The sequence below is a fragment of the Micromonas commoda genome, chromosome 7 (assembly GCF_000090985.2).
Source record: "Micromonas commoda chromosome 7, complete sequence".
Taxonomy (NCBI): Eukaryota; Viridiplantae; Chlorophyta; class Mamiellophyceae; order Mamiellales; family Mamiellaceae; genus Micromonas; species Micromonas commoda.
Window position 1 is genome coordinate 126533 of NC_013044.1, and position 13474 is coordinate 140006.

At 65.8% G+C, this 13474-nt stretch overlaps 8 protein-coding genes across 8 annotated transcripts; 3 read left to right on the plus strand and 5 right to left on the minus strand.

Annotated features, from left to right (window-relative positions):
* Nucleotides 1-12: 12 nt before the first annotated feature.
* On the minus strand, nucleotides 13-1898 carry PDS1 (phytoene desaturase; the record flags this gene model as incomplete). Its single annotated transcript, XM_002503755.1, has 1 exon — nucleotides 13-1898. One exon carries the CDS (start codon nucleotides 1896-1898, stop codon nucleotides 84-86), a length of 1815 nt encoding a protein of 604 aa, XP_002503801.1. The 3' UTR covers nucleotides 13-83.
* Nucleotides 1899-2332: 434 nt separating this feature from the next.
* On the plus strand, nucleotides 2333-5299 carry MICPUN_101294 (predicted protein; the record flags this gene model as incomplete). The annotated part of the gene is made up of 1 exon (XM_002503399.1): nucleotides 2333-5299. One exon carries the CDS (start codon nucleotides 2333-2335, stop codon nucleotides 5297-5299), a length of 2967 nt encoding a protein of 988 aa, XP_002503445.1.
* A 17-nt stretch (nucleotides 5300-5316) lies between these two features.
* Nucleotides 5317-6623, minus strand: MICPUN_50858 (copper type II ascorbate-dependent monooxygenase; the record flags this gene model as incomplete). The annotated part of the gene is made up of 1 exon (XM_002503756.1): nucleotides 5317-6623. One exon carries the CDS (start codon nucleotides 6621-6623, stop codon nucleotides 5400-5402), a length of 1224 nt encoding a protein of 407 aa, XP_002503802.1. The 3' UTR covers nucleotides 5317-5399.
* A 483-nt stretch (nucleotides 6624-7106) lies between these two features.
* Nucleotides 7107-7851, minus strand: MICPUN_108542 (predicted protein). Its single transcript, XM_002503757.1, has one exon. It carries the CDS (start codon nucleotides 7807-7809, stop codon nucleotides 7198-7200), a length of 612 nt encoding a protein of 203 aa, XP_002503803.1. The 5' UTR covers nucleotides 7810-7851; the 3' UTR covers nucleotides 7107-7197.
* Nucleotides 7852-8128: 277 nt separating this feature from the next.
* On the plus strand, nucleotides 8129-9445 carry MICPUN_67311 (predicted protein; the record flags this gene model as incomplete). Its single annotated transcript, XM_002503400.1, has 3 exons — nucleotides 8129-8569; nucleotides 8630-9292; nucleotides 9347-9445. Coding segments are annotated over 3 exons (1203 nt in total), but the record flags the coding sequence as incomplete, so codon positions are not given.
* Nucleotides 9446-10039: 594 nt separating this feature from the next.
* Nucleotides 10040-10615, minus strand: MICPUN_83378 (predicted protein; the record flags this gene model as incomplete). The annotated part of the gene is made up of 1 exon (XM_002503758.1): nucleotides 10040-10615. The coding sequence occupies one exon, from the start codon at nucleotides 10613-10615 to the stop codon at nucleotides 10040-10042; it is 576 nt and encodes a 191-aa protein (XP_002503804.1).
* A 954-nt stretch (nucleotides 10616-11569) lies between these two features.
* On the plus strand, nucleotides 11570-12546 carry MICPUN_108543 (predicted protein). The gene has a single exon (XM_002503401.1). The coding sequence runs from the start codon at nucleotides 11574-11576 to the stop codon at nucleotides 12456-12458; it is 885 nt and encodes a 294-aa protein (XP_002503447.1). The 5' UTR covers nucleotides 11570-11573; the 3' UTR covers nucleotides 12459-12546.
* Nucleotides 12547-12554: 8 nt separating this feature from the next.
* MICPUN_59777 (predicted protein) lies at nucleotides 12555-13265 on the minus strand (the record flags this gene model as incomplete). Its single annotated transcript, XM_002503759.1, has 1 exon — nucleotides 12555-13265. One exon carries the CDS (start codon nucleotides 13263-13265, stop codon nucleotides 12555-12557), a length of 711 nt encoding a protein of 236 aa, XP_002503805.1.
* Between the last annotated feature and the right edge of the window lie 209 nt (nucleotides 13266-13474).

Consider the following 13474-nt stretch of genomic DNA (forward strand, 5'->3'; position numbering starts at 1 on the left):
CGAGCAGACGAATTGCGAAGAAAGAATCGTATTATGATAAAATTTACGGCAAGACAGGGTATTGCGGTCGACGTGTCGGTGAATTAGCGGGCGGGCGCGCCCTCGAGCTTCACCATCTGCTCCGGGTCGAGCACCGCGAGCTCCTTCTCGTCCGCATCCTCCATCACGCATCCGCCGCCGAAGGAAACCTCGGACTCCCCGGTCACACCCACCGGCTCCTTCTCCTGGAGCTTCCTCGCCTCCGCGATGACATCCGGCACAATCTTCTTGAGGCCCTTGGTGGGCGCCCCGTACACAGCCTTATCGGTGACCACCTCCGCCGCGAGCTTACCCGCGAGCACGGCGCCCTCCATCGACCCGAGGAACTTCTGGCTTGTCCAGTCGCCCGCGAGGGTAAAGTTGGAGATTGGCGTCGCCTGCGAGGGGCGGTACTTGTTCCGGCCCGGGATGGCGGCGTACACGGACCTGGGCGTCTTGACCACCGCGTGCTTGAGGAGCTTGGCGCCGACGCCGTCGGGGGACTTGGGTCCGATCTCGAGCGGGAAGAGCCTCTCGAGCTCCTTCATGGTCGCCTCCACGATCTCCTCGTTGGACTTGGCGATCCAGTTGGTTTTGCCGCCGGCGAGTGGCGAGCACGGCGCAAAGACGAGCTCGAGCATGGACTTCTCCTCGTCGTAGTACTCCTTGCAGGTGGTGGACATGTCGGCGTAGACAGAGAGGAGCGGGGACCTGGAGAAGCAGAGGTGGTCCACGTTCTTGAGCTTACGGTCGAACCAGAGGTGGATGTTGATGACGGGGATGCCCTCGAGCTCCTGGATCTGGTGGAAGAAGGGCATGGTGCCCCACTGCTTGGGCATCATCCTCTTCATGATGTCCACGGGCACCGCGGAGACGTACTCGTCCGCGACGATCTCCTCGCCGGACACCATCTTGAGGCACTTGACGCTGCCGTCGTCGTTGAGCACGAACTCCTTGACGCGCTGCTTCAGCTTGACGTCGCCGCCGCCAGCCTTGATGTGGTCCACCATCGGCGCGCAGAGCCTGTCGGGCTGGTTGCCGTCGAGGAAGGCCATCTGCAGCCCGTCGGTCTCGTTGAGGAAACGGTTCATGGCGGTCAACACGACGGTCATGGAGAGCTTATCGGGGTCGATGAAATCGAGCGCCTTGGCCATGGAGATGAACACCTCCTCGTTGATGCGATCGGGCATGCCGTACTTGCGCATGAAGTCGAGGACGGAGAGCTCGTCCTGCTCGTCGATGAAGTCCTGGCCCTCGATGAGCATGGGGATCAGAGGCGGCGCGGTCTGGAGCTTCTCGCCGAGCGTGAGCATCTTCTGGTTGAGGAGGATGGCGAGGCCGAAGTTCAAGGGCGCGGGGATGCCCTTGACAAAGTCGAAGGTGGTGAACTCGCCGGGGAGCTCCTGCATGGCGAAGATCATCTTGTGCACCTTCCACTGGAGGCGGTCCTCGATGTCGAGCTCGGCGAAGAGGTTCATCATGTTGGGGTAGGCGCCGAAGAAGATGTGAAGGCCGGTCTCGATCCAGTCGCCGTCCTTGTCCTTCCACGCGGACACCTTGCCGCCAAGCACGTCGCGGCCCTCGAGCACGATGGGCTCGTGGCCCGCGTCGACGAGGTACTTGGCGCACGCCAGGCCGGAGAGGCCGCCGCCCACGATGACAACCTTCTTCTTCTCGCCCATGCCCTTGAGCTCCTTGAACTTCTTGGACAGGGCCTCACCGTCGCGGTAGTTGTCCGTGTTCTTGATCTGCGCGGGCTGGGGGAAGTCCTCGGCGACGACGCGGAGAGGGCGGCGCGACGAAGGGGACGTGGCCGACGGGACCGCGACGCGAGCGCGGACCCTCTGGCCCACCGCCGCGCGGCTGGAGAGCGCCGACATCGCGGGCGCGGAGAGACCGACGACCATCGTGGTGTTGGTGGTGTGTTAGTGCGACGTTCCTTCGGTGCGAAGGCGCGGCGTCGACGTGTGCGGTGCCGTCGTCTCAATCGCTCCGCATCGTCTTCATTCACCTTTAGTTTATCCTGCGAAAGACGTATCCGCCGCTGATTGGTCGAGCTGAAGTCGAAAACAACGACGGTTTGTTAACCCGAAAATCGCCCAGCACGATTTTAACCTATATTGATGACCTCGACGTATCCCGATCGCATAGAAAGTCTCGTGAATATTTTTTATTTCCGCTCGCCCCAACGATGGGCAGTCACAATCGCCCCGCGAGCGGATCCTCCGCTCGACGAAGGAGGGAAACCTCGCTTTTCTCGGGCATTTTTGGGCGGCGGTGTCGGGGCGGCGGAGAGAGAGAGAGAGAGAGAGAGATGGACCTCTCCGCGGTGGCCCGGCAGAAGGCTAGGGGCGGACGCGCGGAGCCGGCGAGCCCTAGCGCCACGGCGTCGATGGAGGCGGACGACCACGACTCGGAAGGCAGCGACGACGACCAACCGGATCCCGAGAGCGCGAAGCAGTACGTCAAGCAGTTCGTCAAGAACTCGCTGGACGGGGTGCGGGGCGGGCGGCGAGCGCAGTACTACGAGGTCCTCGAGGCGTTGGACGGCCTCGCGTCCGCGACGCCCTCCGGGGACCCGGACAAGCTGCTCATGCTGGAGGTGCTCGGCGAGAACGTGTCGTCGCTCGACGAGCGGCTACACGAGGAACTGCTGCGGCGCGTCATGGGCACCTCGCTCTGGCTCTGCCACGAGGACATCGCGAGGCTCGTCGTGCAGTTCTGCGTCAACCTGATGAGCACTCACACCGGCTCGATGCTCGCGACGTGCCTCGACATGCTCGTCGAGGCGTTCCTGCCCCCGAGGGGCTACCCCGAAGGACGGTTGGAGGATGAGCTGGACGCGTACATGAGGACGGGGCAGTCGCCGTCTCCGGGCGCGGACGCGTCGCGGGGCGACGGGGAGGACATGGACGACGACGAATCGGATCCTAAGGGACCGCCGCCTCGGTCCGCGGCGGAGACCACCGCCATGATCGTCGGCGCCATCACCCAGATCCTCACCCTGGTGCCCCTGTCCGCCACCGTGCTCGGCGGCATCTTACTTCAAAGGATCCCGCACAAGACAGCCGTCAAGGCTCGGCAGTGCCAGTACCTCCGAGCCGCGTTCGCCTTGGTGGAGACGCCCGCGGGACGGCCCTTACGCGACGGCCTGCTGCGGGGCGTGGTGAGACACCTGCTGGACGTGGACGTGGAGATCAGATGGCAGGATATCGCCCCCGACGGCGACCTCTCCGACGATGACGAGACCGAGGTTGAGGACGAGGAGGACGACGGGAAGGAGAACGGCGCGGGGGGCATATTCGAGCTCGAGGACATCGAGAAGACCATCGAGCAGGAGCTGGTGCGACAGGCGGCGGCGTGGGAGCGCGGCGAGTCCGGCGCGGGCGGGGCGAGGCAGGGATCGATTCGATCGCCGATGCACCACGGCGGCGGCCGCGACGAGATCGAGGAGCAGATCGACATGATCGACTCGATGATGACGCTCGTGCTGGCGCACATCGACAGGCGGATAGACTCCGGCGACGCCGCGGCGTTGAACGAGTGCCTGCTGAAGGTGTTCGTGTCTACCCTGCTCCCCGCGCACGAGTCAAAGTTTACGCAGTTTTTGGTGTTTCACGCGTGCGCCCGGGAAGCGGCGGCGAAGGCGACATCTCCCGGCGCCTCTCTCGGCGCCAACGGCGGGCCCCACGTCGCGAACGCACTGACGGGTGAATTCGACGGGACCGCGCAAATGTTGAGCGCGCGGATCGTGGACCAGCTCATCGGGCGCGTCACCGACCCGATCGCTCGCCCGGCTCCGAGGCTCGCGTCGGCGGCGTACTTGGCCAGCTTTTTGGCCCGCGCCGCGTGGCTGCGCCCTCCGTTCCTCGCGGCGACGCTGAGGCGGCTGGCGCACTGGTGCTGGGCCACGGTGGAGAGCGCGACGAGCGGCGCGGGGGTGACGAGCGTGGCGAGGGTGAAGAGCGAGGGACTCTCGCGCGGGTTTGGTTCGTCGTTTCAGATAAACGAAAATGGCGAAAACGGCGACACAGCTGGCGGCGACAACAACACCAACACCAACAACAACACCAACAACAACAACAACAGCAACGAGGCGACGGGCACGGAGCAGGTGGAGTTCGCGAACGCGTCGGCCGCGACGCTCGCGGTGTTTGACAGCGCGTGTCAGACGCTCATGTACGTCCTCTGCTATCGCATGGACGACATAACGCGGCACGGTGGCGAACCCGCGGAGACTCTTCGGTCCATGCCGCTCCGACAGATCCTCTACTCTCGCCTCCAGCCCCTCCACACCTGCGTCTCCGAGGTGGTCATCGAGTTTTTGGTTCGCGCCGCCGCGGCGGGGATGGAGGGGTTCGATCAGGCGCTCATCGAGCGTCACAAGCGCGAGGACAAGGAGCGCAAGGACCGCGCGGATGGGGGCGGCGCGGGGGGAGGCGGAAGTTTCACCGTCGAGGACGTCGCCGCGCAAGCCGTCGGCGAGGGGGGGTCGCGCGCCGGATCGCACAACGGCGCGGCCGGCATACGTCGCACGCAGTCGGTGGCGACGCTCGGGAGGGAGGTGGCGGAGGCTGTGAGACACCGTCGGCCGCTACGGATGTTCTTCCCGTTTGACCCGTACCTGCTGAGACGGTCCTCGGCGCTCCTCCGGCTGCCGCAGAGTTACGTCACGTGGCGGGGCAACGCCCGCGACGACGACGACGACGGGTTCAGCGACGACGACGACGACGACGACGACGTCGCCACCCTGGACTCCGAGCTCGGGTCCGAGGACGTGGGCGAGAGTTCGTCGGATGACGACACCGACCCGGGGGGCGCCGGCCGAAGGGACTCGCTGAGCTCCAGGGGCGCGAAACCCGGAAGCGGTGGGTCCCTGCCAAACTCGCTGGGCTACCCGAACTCGTTGAACCCGAGGCCGAGGAAGCTCACGCGCGGGCTCAGGGGTCCGCAGCCCCTCTTCGGAGGGGTCGGCAGCGTCGGCGGCGTCGGCTCCCCGTCGCCCACGAACGGCAAGGGTTCGACCCCGCCGGGCGCTAACCCCTTCGCCAGGGCGAGCGTCGGCGCGGGCACCTCCCCGGACGCGGTAGTGACGGGTTTCGGCGTGCCCACCGGGGTTGAAACGACGCACGCACGGGCGTGGGCGGCGGCGGCGGGGGTGCCCACGGGGGTGCCCACCGGGGTCGGGTTCGGACGGGGCGGTAGCGTGAGCCCGACGAGGAAGTCGCCGTCGCCGCTCGGCACGTCGCCGCTTCCCCCGCGACCCCCTCGGCCCTCTTGACGGATACGTGTACGCCGTTGATGATTCGTCTAATACTTGTAACACGCGACGTTGGTACTAAAAGTTACCTCGGGTACCTTCGAGGTTACCTTAAAGGTGGTTAGTTTACTATGAACTGGCTCGCGCCCGCGAGCGCGTGCGCCGCCCCCTCCACCATATCCTGCTCGACGCCTTCGGTCAGTATGTCCGTCTGGTTGAAGAAGACGTTGTACAGGTCGTTGTCCCTGTCCTCGCCCGACGTCGGCTCCGGTCGGACCAGCCTGCCCGCGCCCCCGTCCCCGCCGGCTTCGGCTTTCGACGCGAAGGGGTGGTAATAGAGAATCTGCCCGCACATCTCCGCGCCGTGCGCCACGCCGTAGTCCACCCAGTCGCCGCCCGCGTCGCTCGTGTCGAACGTGCACGTGATGTACATGACGTCGTCTGGGCCCATCGTGACCGACGCCCCGGCGTTGTCAACCCCGAGCGGCAGGGGATGAAACGACTGGTCCGGTCCGTAGCCACGATACGCGGGAATAACGCCGAAGGGCTCCTGTTTCCCGCCCCGAATCAAACCGGTCTCGTACCTCTTGAGCATGTGATGGCCGTGGAGGTGCGCGGCGACGAGCGTCACCTCACCGGCGCCAGCCTCGAAGTCGGGCGCGAGACGATCGCGAAAGGGGCCGACCGTGTAGGAAAACGGTAGCTTCGCCTCCCCCGTCGGCAGCTGCATGCGCGTGTGCATCGCCGCCATGACGCCCAAAGATTTGGGCCGCGACCTGTGCGCCTCTCCCCTCGCAATCTCGAACACGATCCCGCTCGAGTCCGCCCACGGGTTAATCGGCACCGCCTCCTCCATCGGCACGAGGTAGTGCACCTGGTACACCACGTGCGTGATCCCGGTGCCTTTCCCAACCTTCACCGCCGTTCCCTCGGGCGTCCTAAAACCGCTCGCGCCCTTATCGTACGCGTAGATCATCACCCTGCACGGCGCCTTCTTACCCCCAGGACCCGCGTTCTCCTTGTTCACCGCGAACGCCCAGACCGCGCACGTGGCACCGAAGAACGTCTCCGGCAACGACTCCGCGCCCGCGTCGCAGCCGAAGGCGGTGATGTGGTGCGTCGCCTCCGGCCGCGTGGTCACGGGTTCGAACCCCACGATGGACAGGGGCTCGTCCAGCGCCCTCGGTATGGCGCGTCGGTGGCATGCGAAGCCGAGGCGCTGGTCGGGTCCGGCGCGTTTCCCGTTCCCGCGGGGCTTGCCGAAGACCCTATGGTCCGCGGAGATGGCGGGGAGGAGCATGGACCACCGTTCGGTTTCGGCGTCGATCGCGTGCACGTGCGCCATCTCCTCCGCCGCGCCCACGGCGACGGGCCGGTCGGGTCCGTCCAGCGTGAGCGTCGAGCGCGGGTCCACGACGGGCCGCGCGTCCGCGGGGCGCGGATCGTGCGGTCGCCACCCGCGACCCCGCGCCGCGCCCCCCTCGCGGCTCGACGCCAGCCCGCCCAGGATGAGGAGGAACAGCGCGACGGACGCGGCGCCCCCGGTCCAGCGGGACGCGCGCCACGCCGCGGGTTTCCGGCCGCGCGGCGCGGGCGTCGGCTCGGGCTCGAGCTCGAACGGCGCCGGGCGGATCTCGCCGGTCTCCTCGTCCGGTCCGCTCGCCATGCCGCCTCCCCGCGCCCCGATTCTGGTGCCTTGTTAGACTAGCTGTGGCTTGACACGACGCGACATCGACACGCCGCTGGCACGTGGGCAACACGTGGGCAAAACAGCCGTGCGGGTTTGGTGCTCGCGCCACCGGCGGGTCCCTTCCCGGGTGCACGCGATAACTTACACTCGTACTCGGTTACAACATGTTGAATGCGACGCGCCGGGACGGTAATATCCGGGCCCCGCGCGACGCGTCGACCCGTCTCAATCAAGCCGCGCTCATCCCCCCTTTCGCACGTGGCTTGCCGTCCTCCGAAGCCCTCCGGCTTCCCGGGTTGGACGCAATTATTCCTTTCCGTCCCCTCTGCGTCTCCTTGGCGATGAAACCCCAGAACCCCAACCACGCGTCGCGTTCCTCCTTGTCCAGCGTGACCTCATCGCTCGGGTGGTGGCACGACTCGTCGAGGACGGCGATGAGCGCCTCGCCCATCGCGTCGAAGTGCGCCGGCTGGACCCCGTACGTGAGGTGGCGCTTTCCCAACTCTCGTACGTCGCGCTCCACCTTCTCCAGGTCGTGCAGGTTGGCGATGAGCTCCGTCATCGTGTCGACGAACAGCTTGGCGTGGAGCTTGAAGGGCGCGCTGACGAATAAGGTGCGCGCCTGGTGCCGGAACGGGAACAGGCGGAGTACGGCGGTGTCCCCGGTGAAGAGCTTTCGAAATATCTTGGAGCCCGTCGCCATCCGGTCGTTGCCGTGCGCCGAGAGAAGCGCCGCCCACGAGGACTGTATCACCAGCCTCTTCCGCTCGGTCCATCGCCGCCGGAACTTGCTCACGCGCTTAATGCCGAAGATGGCCAGGAACGGCGCGAGGGCCACCATCGCGCTGGACGGGAACGCCTCGTTCCCGATCCCCGCGCGCGCCCAACTTTGAGTGACAAGTGGGCGCGTTTGTTTGCCACGTGACGACGAAATTGCCCTTTTGTCACTTTTTGGGTGTCGCGCACGTGTTTTTTTTTTTTCGTGTTTTTTTTGATTTTTCCGAGCCCGGGCAACGCCGGACAGCAGGCCAGTCTCTTCGCGTTGTTGCTCGGAGCGACTAGGGCATTGCTGCGGGGCGCGTTTGAAGGCGTCGACGATCGTCATGGCCAGCGAACCCCCCGTGACGGAGTCGGTGTCCAAGCTCTCGGAGCTCGATCACGTCCCCGATGCGAGCATCAAGGTGATCGCGCAGCACGTCGGCATCGAGTCCTTAGCGGACGAGGTGGCGCGCGCGCTGGCGCCCGACGTCGAGTACCGATTGAGGGAGGTGATCCAGGACGCGTGCAAGTTCATGCGCCACAGCAAGCGCACCGAGCTCAGCACCGACGACATCAACTCTTCCTTGGTCATGCGACGGTGCGAACCGCTCTACGGCTTCCCCGCGGGCGCCGGCCCCATCCCGTTCCACGAAGTTCCCGGCCACCCGGAGCTGTACATCCCGGAGAACAAGATACTCGACCTCAAGGACATCCTCGCCGCGAAGCTCCCGCGCCCGCCCATCGCCGTGAACGTCGTGCCGCACTGGCTCGCGGTCGAGGGCGTGCAACCGCTCATACCGGAAAATCCCGCGCCCCGACCCGAGCTCGATCGAACCCCGGGCGTCACATCGACCGAGAACGACAGGCTGTTCCGATCGCCCGTCATCCCCGGCGACGTCAAGCCCCCGCCCGGCGCGACGGGAGCGGTCAAACCGGAAGAAGGAACCGGCGCGGTCGTGCAACCCGTCGTCGCGCACGAGCTCAGCAAGGAGCTCCAGCTGTACTTCGACCGCATCACCGCCGTCGTGAGGGGGGGCGGGGGCGAACGCGGCGCCGAGGCTCCCGTGCTCAGAGCCGCGCTCGAGTCCCTCGCCACCGATAGCGGGCTGCACCAGCTCCTGCCCTACTTCACCCAGTTCGTGCAGGACGAGGTGGCGACGTCGCTTCGTAACATGCCCAGGCTCAAGGCGCTCGTGGGGACGATCGAGGCGTTGTGCTCCAATCCCGAGATCCACGTGGAGCTCTACCTGCACCAGCTCATGCCGACGCTCATCACGTGCATGGTGGCCAAGCGGCTCAGCGCCGACCCGACCGACGACCACTGGACCTTGCGGCGATACTCGGCGGAGGTCATGTCCGGCATATGCGCGCGGTTCGGTAAGGACTACCCCACGATACAGCCCCGCATCACCCGCACGCTCCTGCGCGCGATGCTCGACCCGCGCAAGCCGTTTTCCACGCACTTTGGCGCCATTGCCGGCTTAGCCGCGCTCGGCCCTCGGGTCACGCGCCTGCTCATCGTCCCGAACCTCAAGGCGTACCTCGAGGTGTTGGAGCCCCACCTCGTGGAAGCCCCCGAGCCGTTACCCCCGGATGGGGGAGCCGTTACCGAGGCGGAGACGAGGGAGCACGCCAAGAGACGGGTGACGAGCTCAGAGGCGAGGCGCGTGCACGACGCGTTGAAGGAGGCCATCGGCGCGTGTCTCCACGCGGCGCTCGCCGCGAAGCAGCGCGAGGAACGCGAGCGAAAGGATCCGGAGCGACGCGCGGAGCTGATGAGGAAAGAGTACCCCGAGCCGGGGGGCGCGGGGAAGGGAGAGAAAGGGAAGGAGAAGGCGACGCCGGTGCCCGCGAGCGTCGTCAAGGGGTGGACCATCGCCAAGAATACGCTCAGGGTGGACGTGGCGGCGTCTGGAAGGCCCCCGGCGGCACCCGCCGCGGGGGAACCGCCCGAGAAGAAATCGCCTCCGCCTCGGCGCGGTAAGCGCAAGGCTCCTCCCGCGGGTGGGAGCTCCAAGGATGTCGACGACGGGGAAGAGAACGCGGCGGTGGGCGCGGTTGAGCTCGCGATCGATCCCAACGCGACGGAGGGCGAGGAGAGCGAAGATCCGATGGTCGTCGCCGCACAGGTGGCGGCGGCGGCGGCGCTCCTCGGCGACTGCGTGATGCCGTACGCGTCGAATCCGACCGTCGCGGACACGTTCTTGTGAGGCTGCGACGCTTTTTTTTAAACGAGGGTTATCGTCATTGTACACGAAATGAGGGTCTCGACTACGCTATTCCCCTTCTTATGTTGCTACGCACGGGTCCCGTCAGTAACCGAACATGCTCCAGAACGAGGACTTGCCCTCGCGAGCCTTCAGCTGCTGGCTGAGCCACTCCATCCCCTCCCACAACCCCTCTCCCTTGAGCGCGGACGTTTTGAATATGGCCCACTGCCTGTCCTTGACTCCGTTCAGTCCCAGACCCTCCGTGATCTCAACCTCCGTGGCCGCCTCGGGCAGGTCCTGCTTGTTGGCAAAAATCATGATGATGCAGTTGCGCAGCTCGTCCTCCTCCAGTATACCCTGCAGCTCCTCCTTACTGGTGGGTATCCGCTCCTTATCGCAGCTATCCACCACGTACACTATCGCCGTCGTGTTCGGGTAATAGCACCGCCAGTACGGCCGTATGGAGGTCTGCCCGCCCAGATCCCAAACCTGAAACTTGACATTCTTGAAAGTCACCGTCTCCACGTTGAAGCCGATGGTGGGGATCGTCGAGACCACCGCGCCCACCTGCAGGCGGTACAGGATCGTGGTTTTCCCCGCGTTATCCAGGCCGAGGACGAGGATGCGAGCCTCCTTGTCGCCGAACGCGGCCATCACGCGGGACATCAGGACGCCCATCTTGGCTTCTCGATTCGTCTTTGCGCCTGCGTTGAATCGGCGGTTGGCGGGGATGCGGGGGTTCAGGATCGGGCGGGTTCGCGGGTGGGCGCCGGGGTTTCTAGCGTCGCGCGACGACGCGGTCCGATCCGCGGCTCTTCATATCAGGTCTCCAATTAGTTGTTCATTCCTCATGAGTCGAACTCGGAAAGAAACACAACCGTCTGAATCATCAGAAACCGCGGTGCGCGTCGCCGTGTCTTGTCGATCGGGGGCGGGACGATCGGGCGTCGAAGCGAACGGGCCGGGCGCGACGCGCGTTCCTCAGTTCTCCAAGGTGAAAGTTCTCCGCATTGTCACGGACCTAGGTAGAACGAAAGTTTTATTGTTCCTCATCGGAATGCGCGCGTCGCGGTTCGGGCGCGGGTCGAATCGGGGCGAAGAAGAGGGTGTTGCGAAACCGCGCGAAGCCTTCCCGGCTCGGAGAGTCAGCGTTTCAGATTAGTTTCAAAGCTGCGCACATGGCATTGGCGTACTTGTTCAAATACCACAGAGAAAACATGGTCATCGTCCTCTCCTCGGGAAGGTTGGTGCGCAACACACCGCGGGCCGGGCTCGGGCGCGACGCGGGAGGCGCGTCCCCGTCGGGCGAATGAAAATGAAAATCGTCGATCGCCACCGCACGCACCGTCGGCAAACCTATTCGACGGACGCTCGCCACGCGGCGCCGCTCCGCGACCTGATGGACCGCGACCTGATACGCGACGATGGGTCCCGCGCCCTCGCTCGGATCGTGCGTCGTCTGGCGACTGCCGCCGCGACCCTTCAGCCTCGTGCGCACGTGCGCTGTCAGTTCTGAGGTGAGCCGCAACGCAAACCCTCGTTTCACGGTCATCATCACGTCGCGTCAAATTTCCGCGGTGACAGTGTGCAAGTTGGGGGGCCCCGTGCGGGTGGGCACTCGCGGCGGCAGGGCGGCATGAGCGCGTGCGCGCGCACCGGAGGGTCGCCGGGGGCGGCACGCGCGGCACGCGCGAGCGCCGGTCCATCGCCTCGGTGCATCGTCGCCCCATCGCGAGGGAGACGCGCGGTGCCGGGCGGTCGTCGCGCGTTGCCGGCGCGACGGCGCGCGTCGTCCGCCGAAGATGCGTCCATCCCGTCCCTCGCCGAGACCTCCCCGTCATCCCCATCCTCGCCCTCGTCGTCGACGCGCGTCCCCGGCGTTCCCGTCCCATCGTCGCCGTTCTTCTCCCCCGTCACGCGTTCGCTCGACCTCGACGTCGACGCCCCTCACGCCGACCCGAACGCGAGGGTGTGGTACCTCCCAAACTTCCTCGACGCCGATGCATTTGCCGCGGTTTCAGCGGGATGTACGAAGCTCCGCAAACGCATGAAGAGCGACCACTCGTTTGCCACCGGGCGGCTCTCCGCGGTGGTCCCGCCGACGTCCGAGGCGTACGCCGCGTTCTGTAACGCTCGGGCGTTACGGAAGCTCCGCGACGCGTCCGGCGCGGAGGGACTCGTACTGGGCGACTACCCCGTGGAGGCGCGACTGTACCGGCCCGGGTCCTCCATGGCGTGGCACCAGGACGTCGTCCTCTACGAGCGTCCCCAGGTGGAGCTCATATACACCGTGGTGAACGACAGCGACGGCCGGACGGAGTGGGTGGGGAGCGACGGTTTGGTTCGGGGTTTGGCGCCGCCGGCGAACTCGGCGTTGGTGTTCGAGGCGGGCGCGGCGTGGCACAGGGTGGCCGCTGCGAGCGAGGGGACGAGGACGATCGTCAAGGCGCTGTACGTGGAGGACTTCGCGAAGACGGAGGCGTTCGCGGAGGTGATGGAGGAGGCGCCGTGGAGACGGTGAGGGGGCGCGCGGCGGAGGGGAGAGGCGAGTAGCGCCGCCGAGGGCGTCGCGAGCTGACGAGTAATACAAAGGCAACGTGTTGAGCACCATCTCGGACTATTTCTTGCACTCCTTGCACGTGGAGCGAATACGATCGTGCTCGCAGACATCAGACCCGCCGCACTCCTTGCACCGAGAGCGAATACGATCGTGCTCGCAGAAAGCAGACCCACCGCACTCCTTGCAATGAGAGCGCTGACGAGCGTGCTTGCAGATTTGAGACCCACCACACTCCTTGCAGTAAGCGCGAATACGATCGTGCACGCAGATTTGAGACCCGCCGCACTCCTTGCACTGAGAGCGCCGACGACCGTGCTGGCAGATTGATGCACCGCCGCACTCCTTGCAGCTATGGCGCCGACGACCGTGCTCGCATATTGATGCCCCGCCACACTCCTTGCACCGACGGCGCCACTTCCCGTGCGGACAGGCGCTGCACACCTTGCATCTCGACCGAGGCTTCACCCCATGCTCGCATGGCCCCTTCGTGCGAGGGGCTCTCTTCCTCTTCACGCCCTTCTTCGTCACATCCTTGTCCTCCTCTTCGCTCTCCGATCCCTCCATCTCGGCGACGCTGGCGTACAGCCGGTCGAGGTTGGGTCGCCAAATCGTCGACATCTTCCCCGCGAGATCCTCGGACTTTTCGTCTTCCTCGTCCGCGGGAGGTTCGACGTTGACGGCGGGGGGTTGGTGGTGGTGGTCGTCGGGCTCTTCTTTGACGACGATGGGGACCCCGCTAACGAAGGGTGGGTGCCAGATGGTGCTCATGGCGCACGGCGATACGAGCTATGACGACCTGGGGGCGGGCTCGAGCGTTCCCAGAAAACTGACAGTGACGGTTTCTCCCGAGAAGGGACTCGCCTCGGGCGCTCCGAGAAAACCGAGACGAAGCGACGAGCGATGCTGAAATGTTCGACCCGAGGCGAGAGAGCGACGCGCCCCGTTTCGTCTCACCGAGCCGCGCGTGACCACTCCCC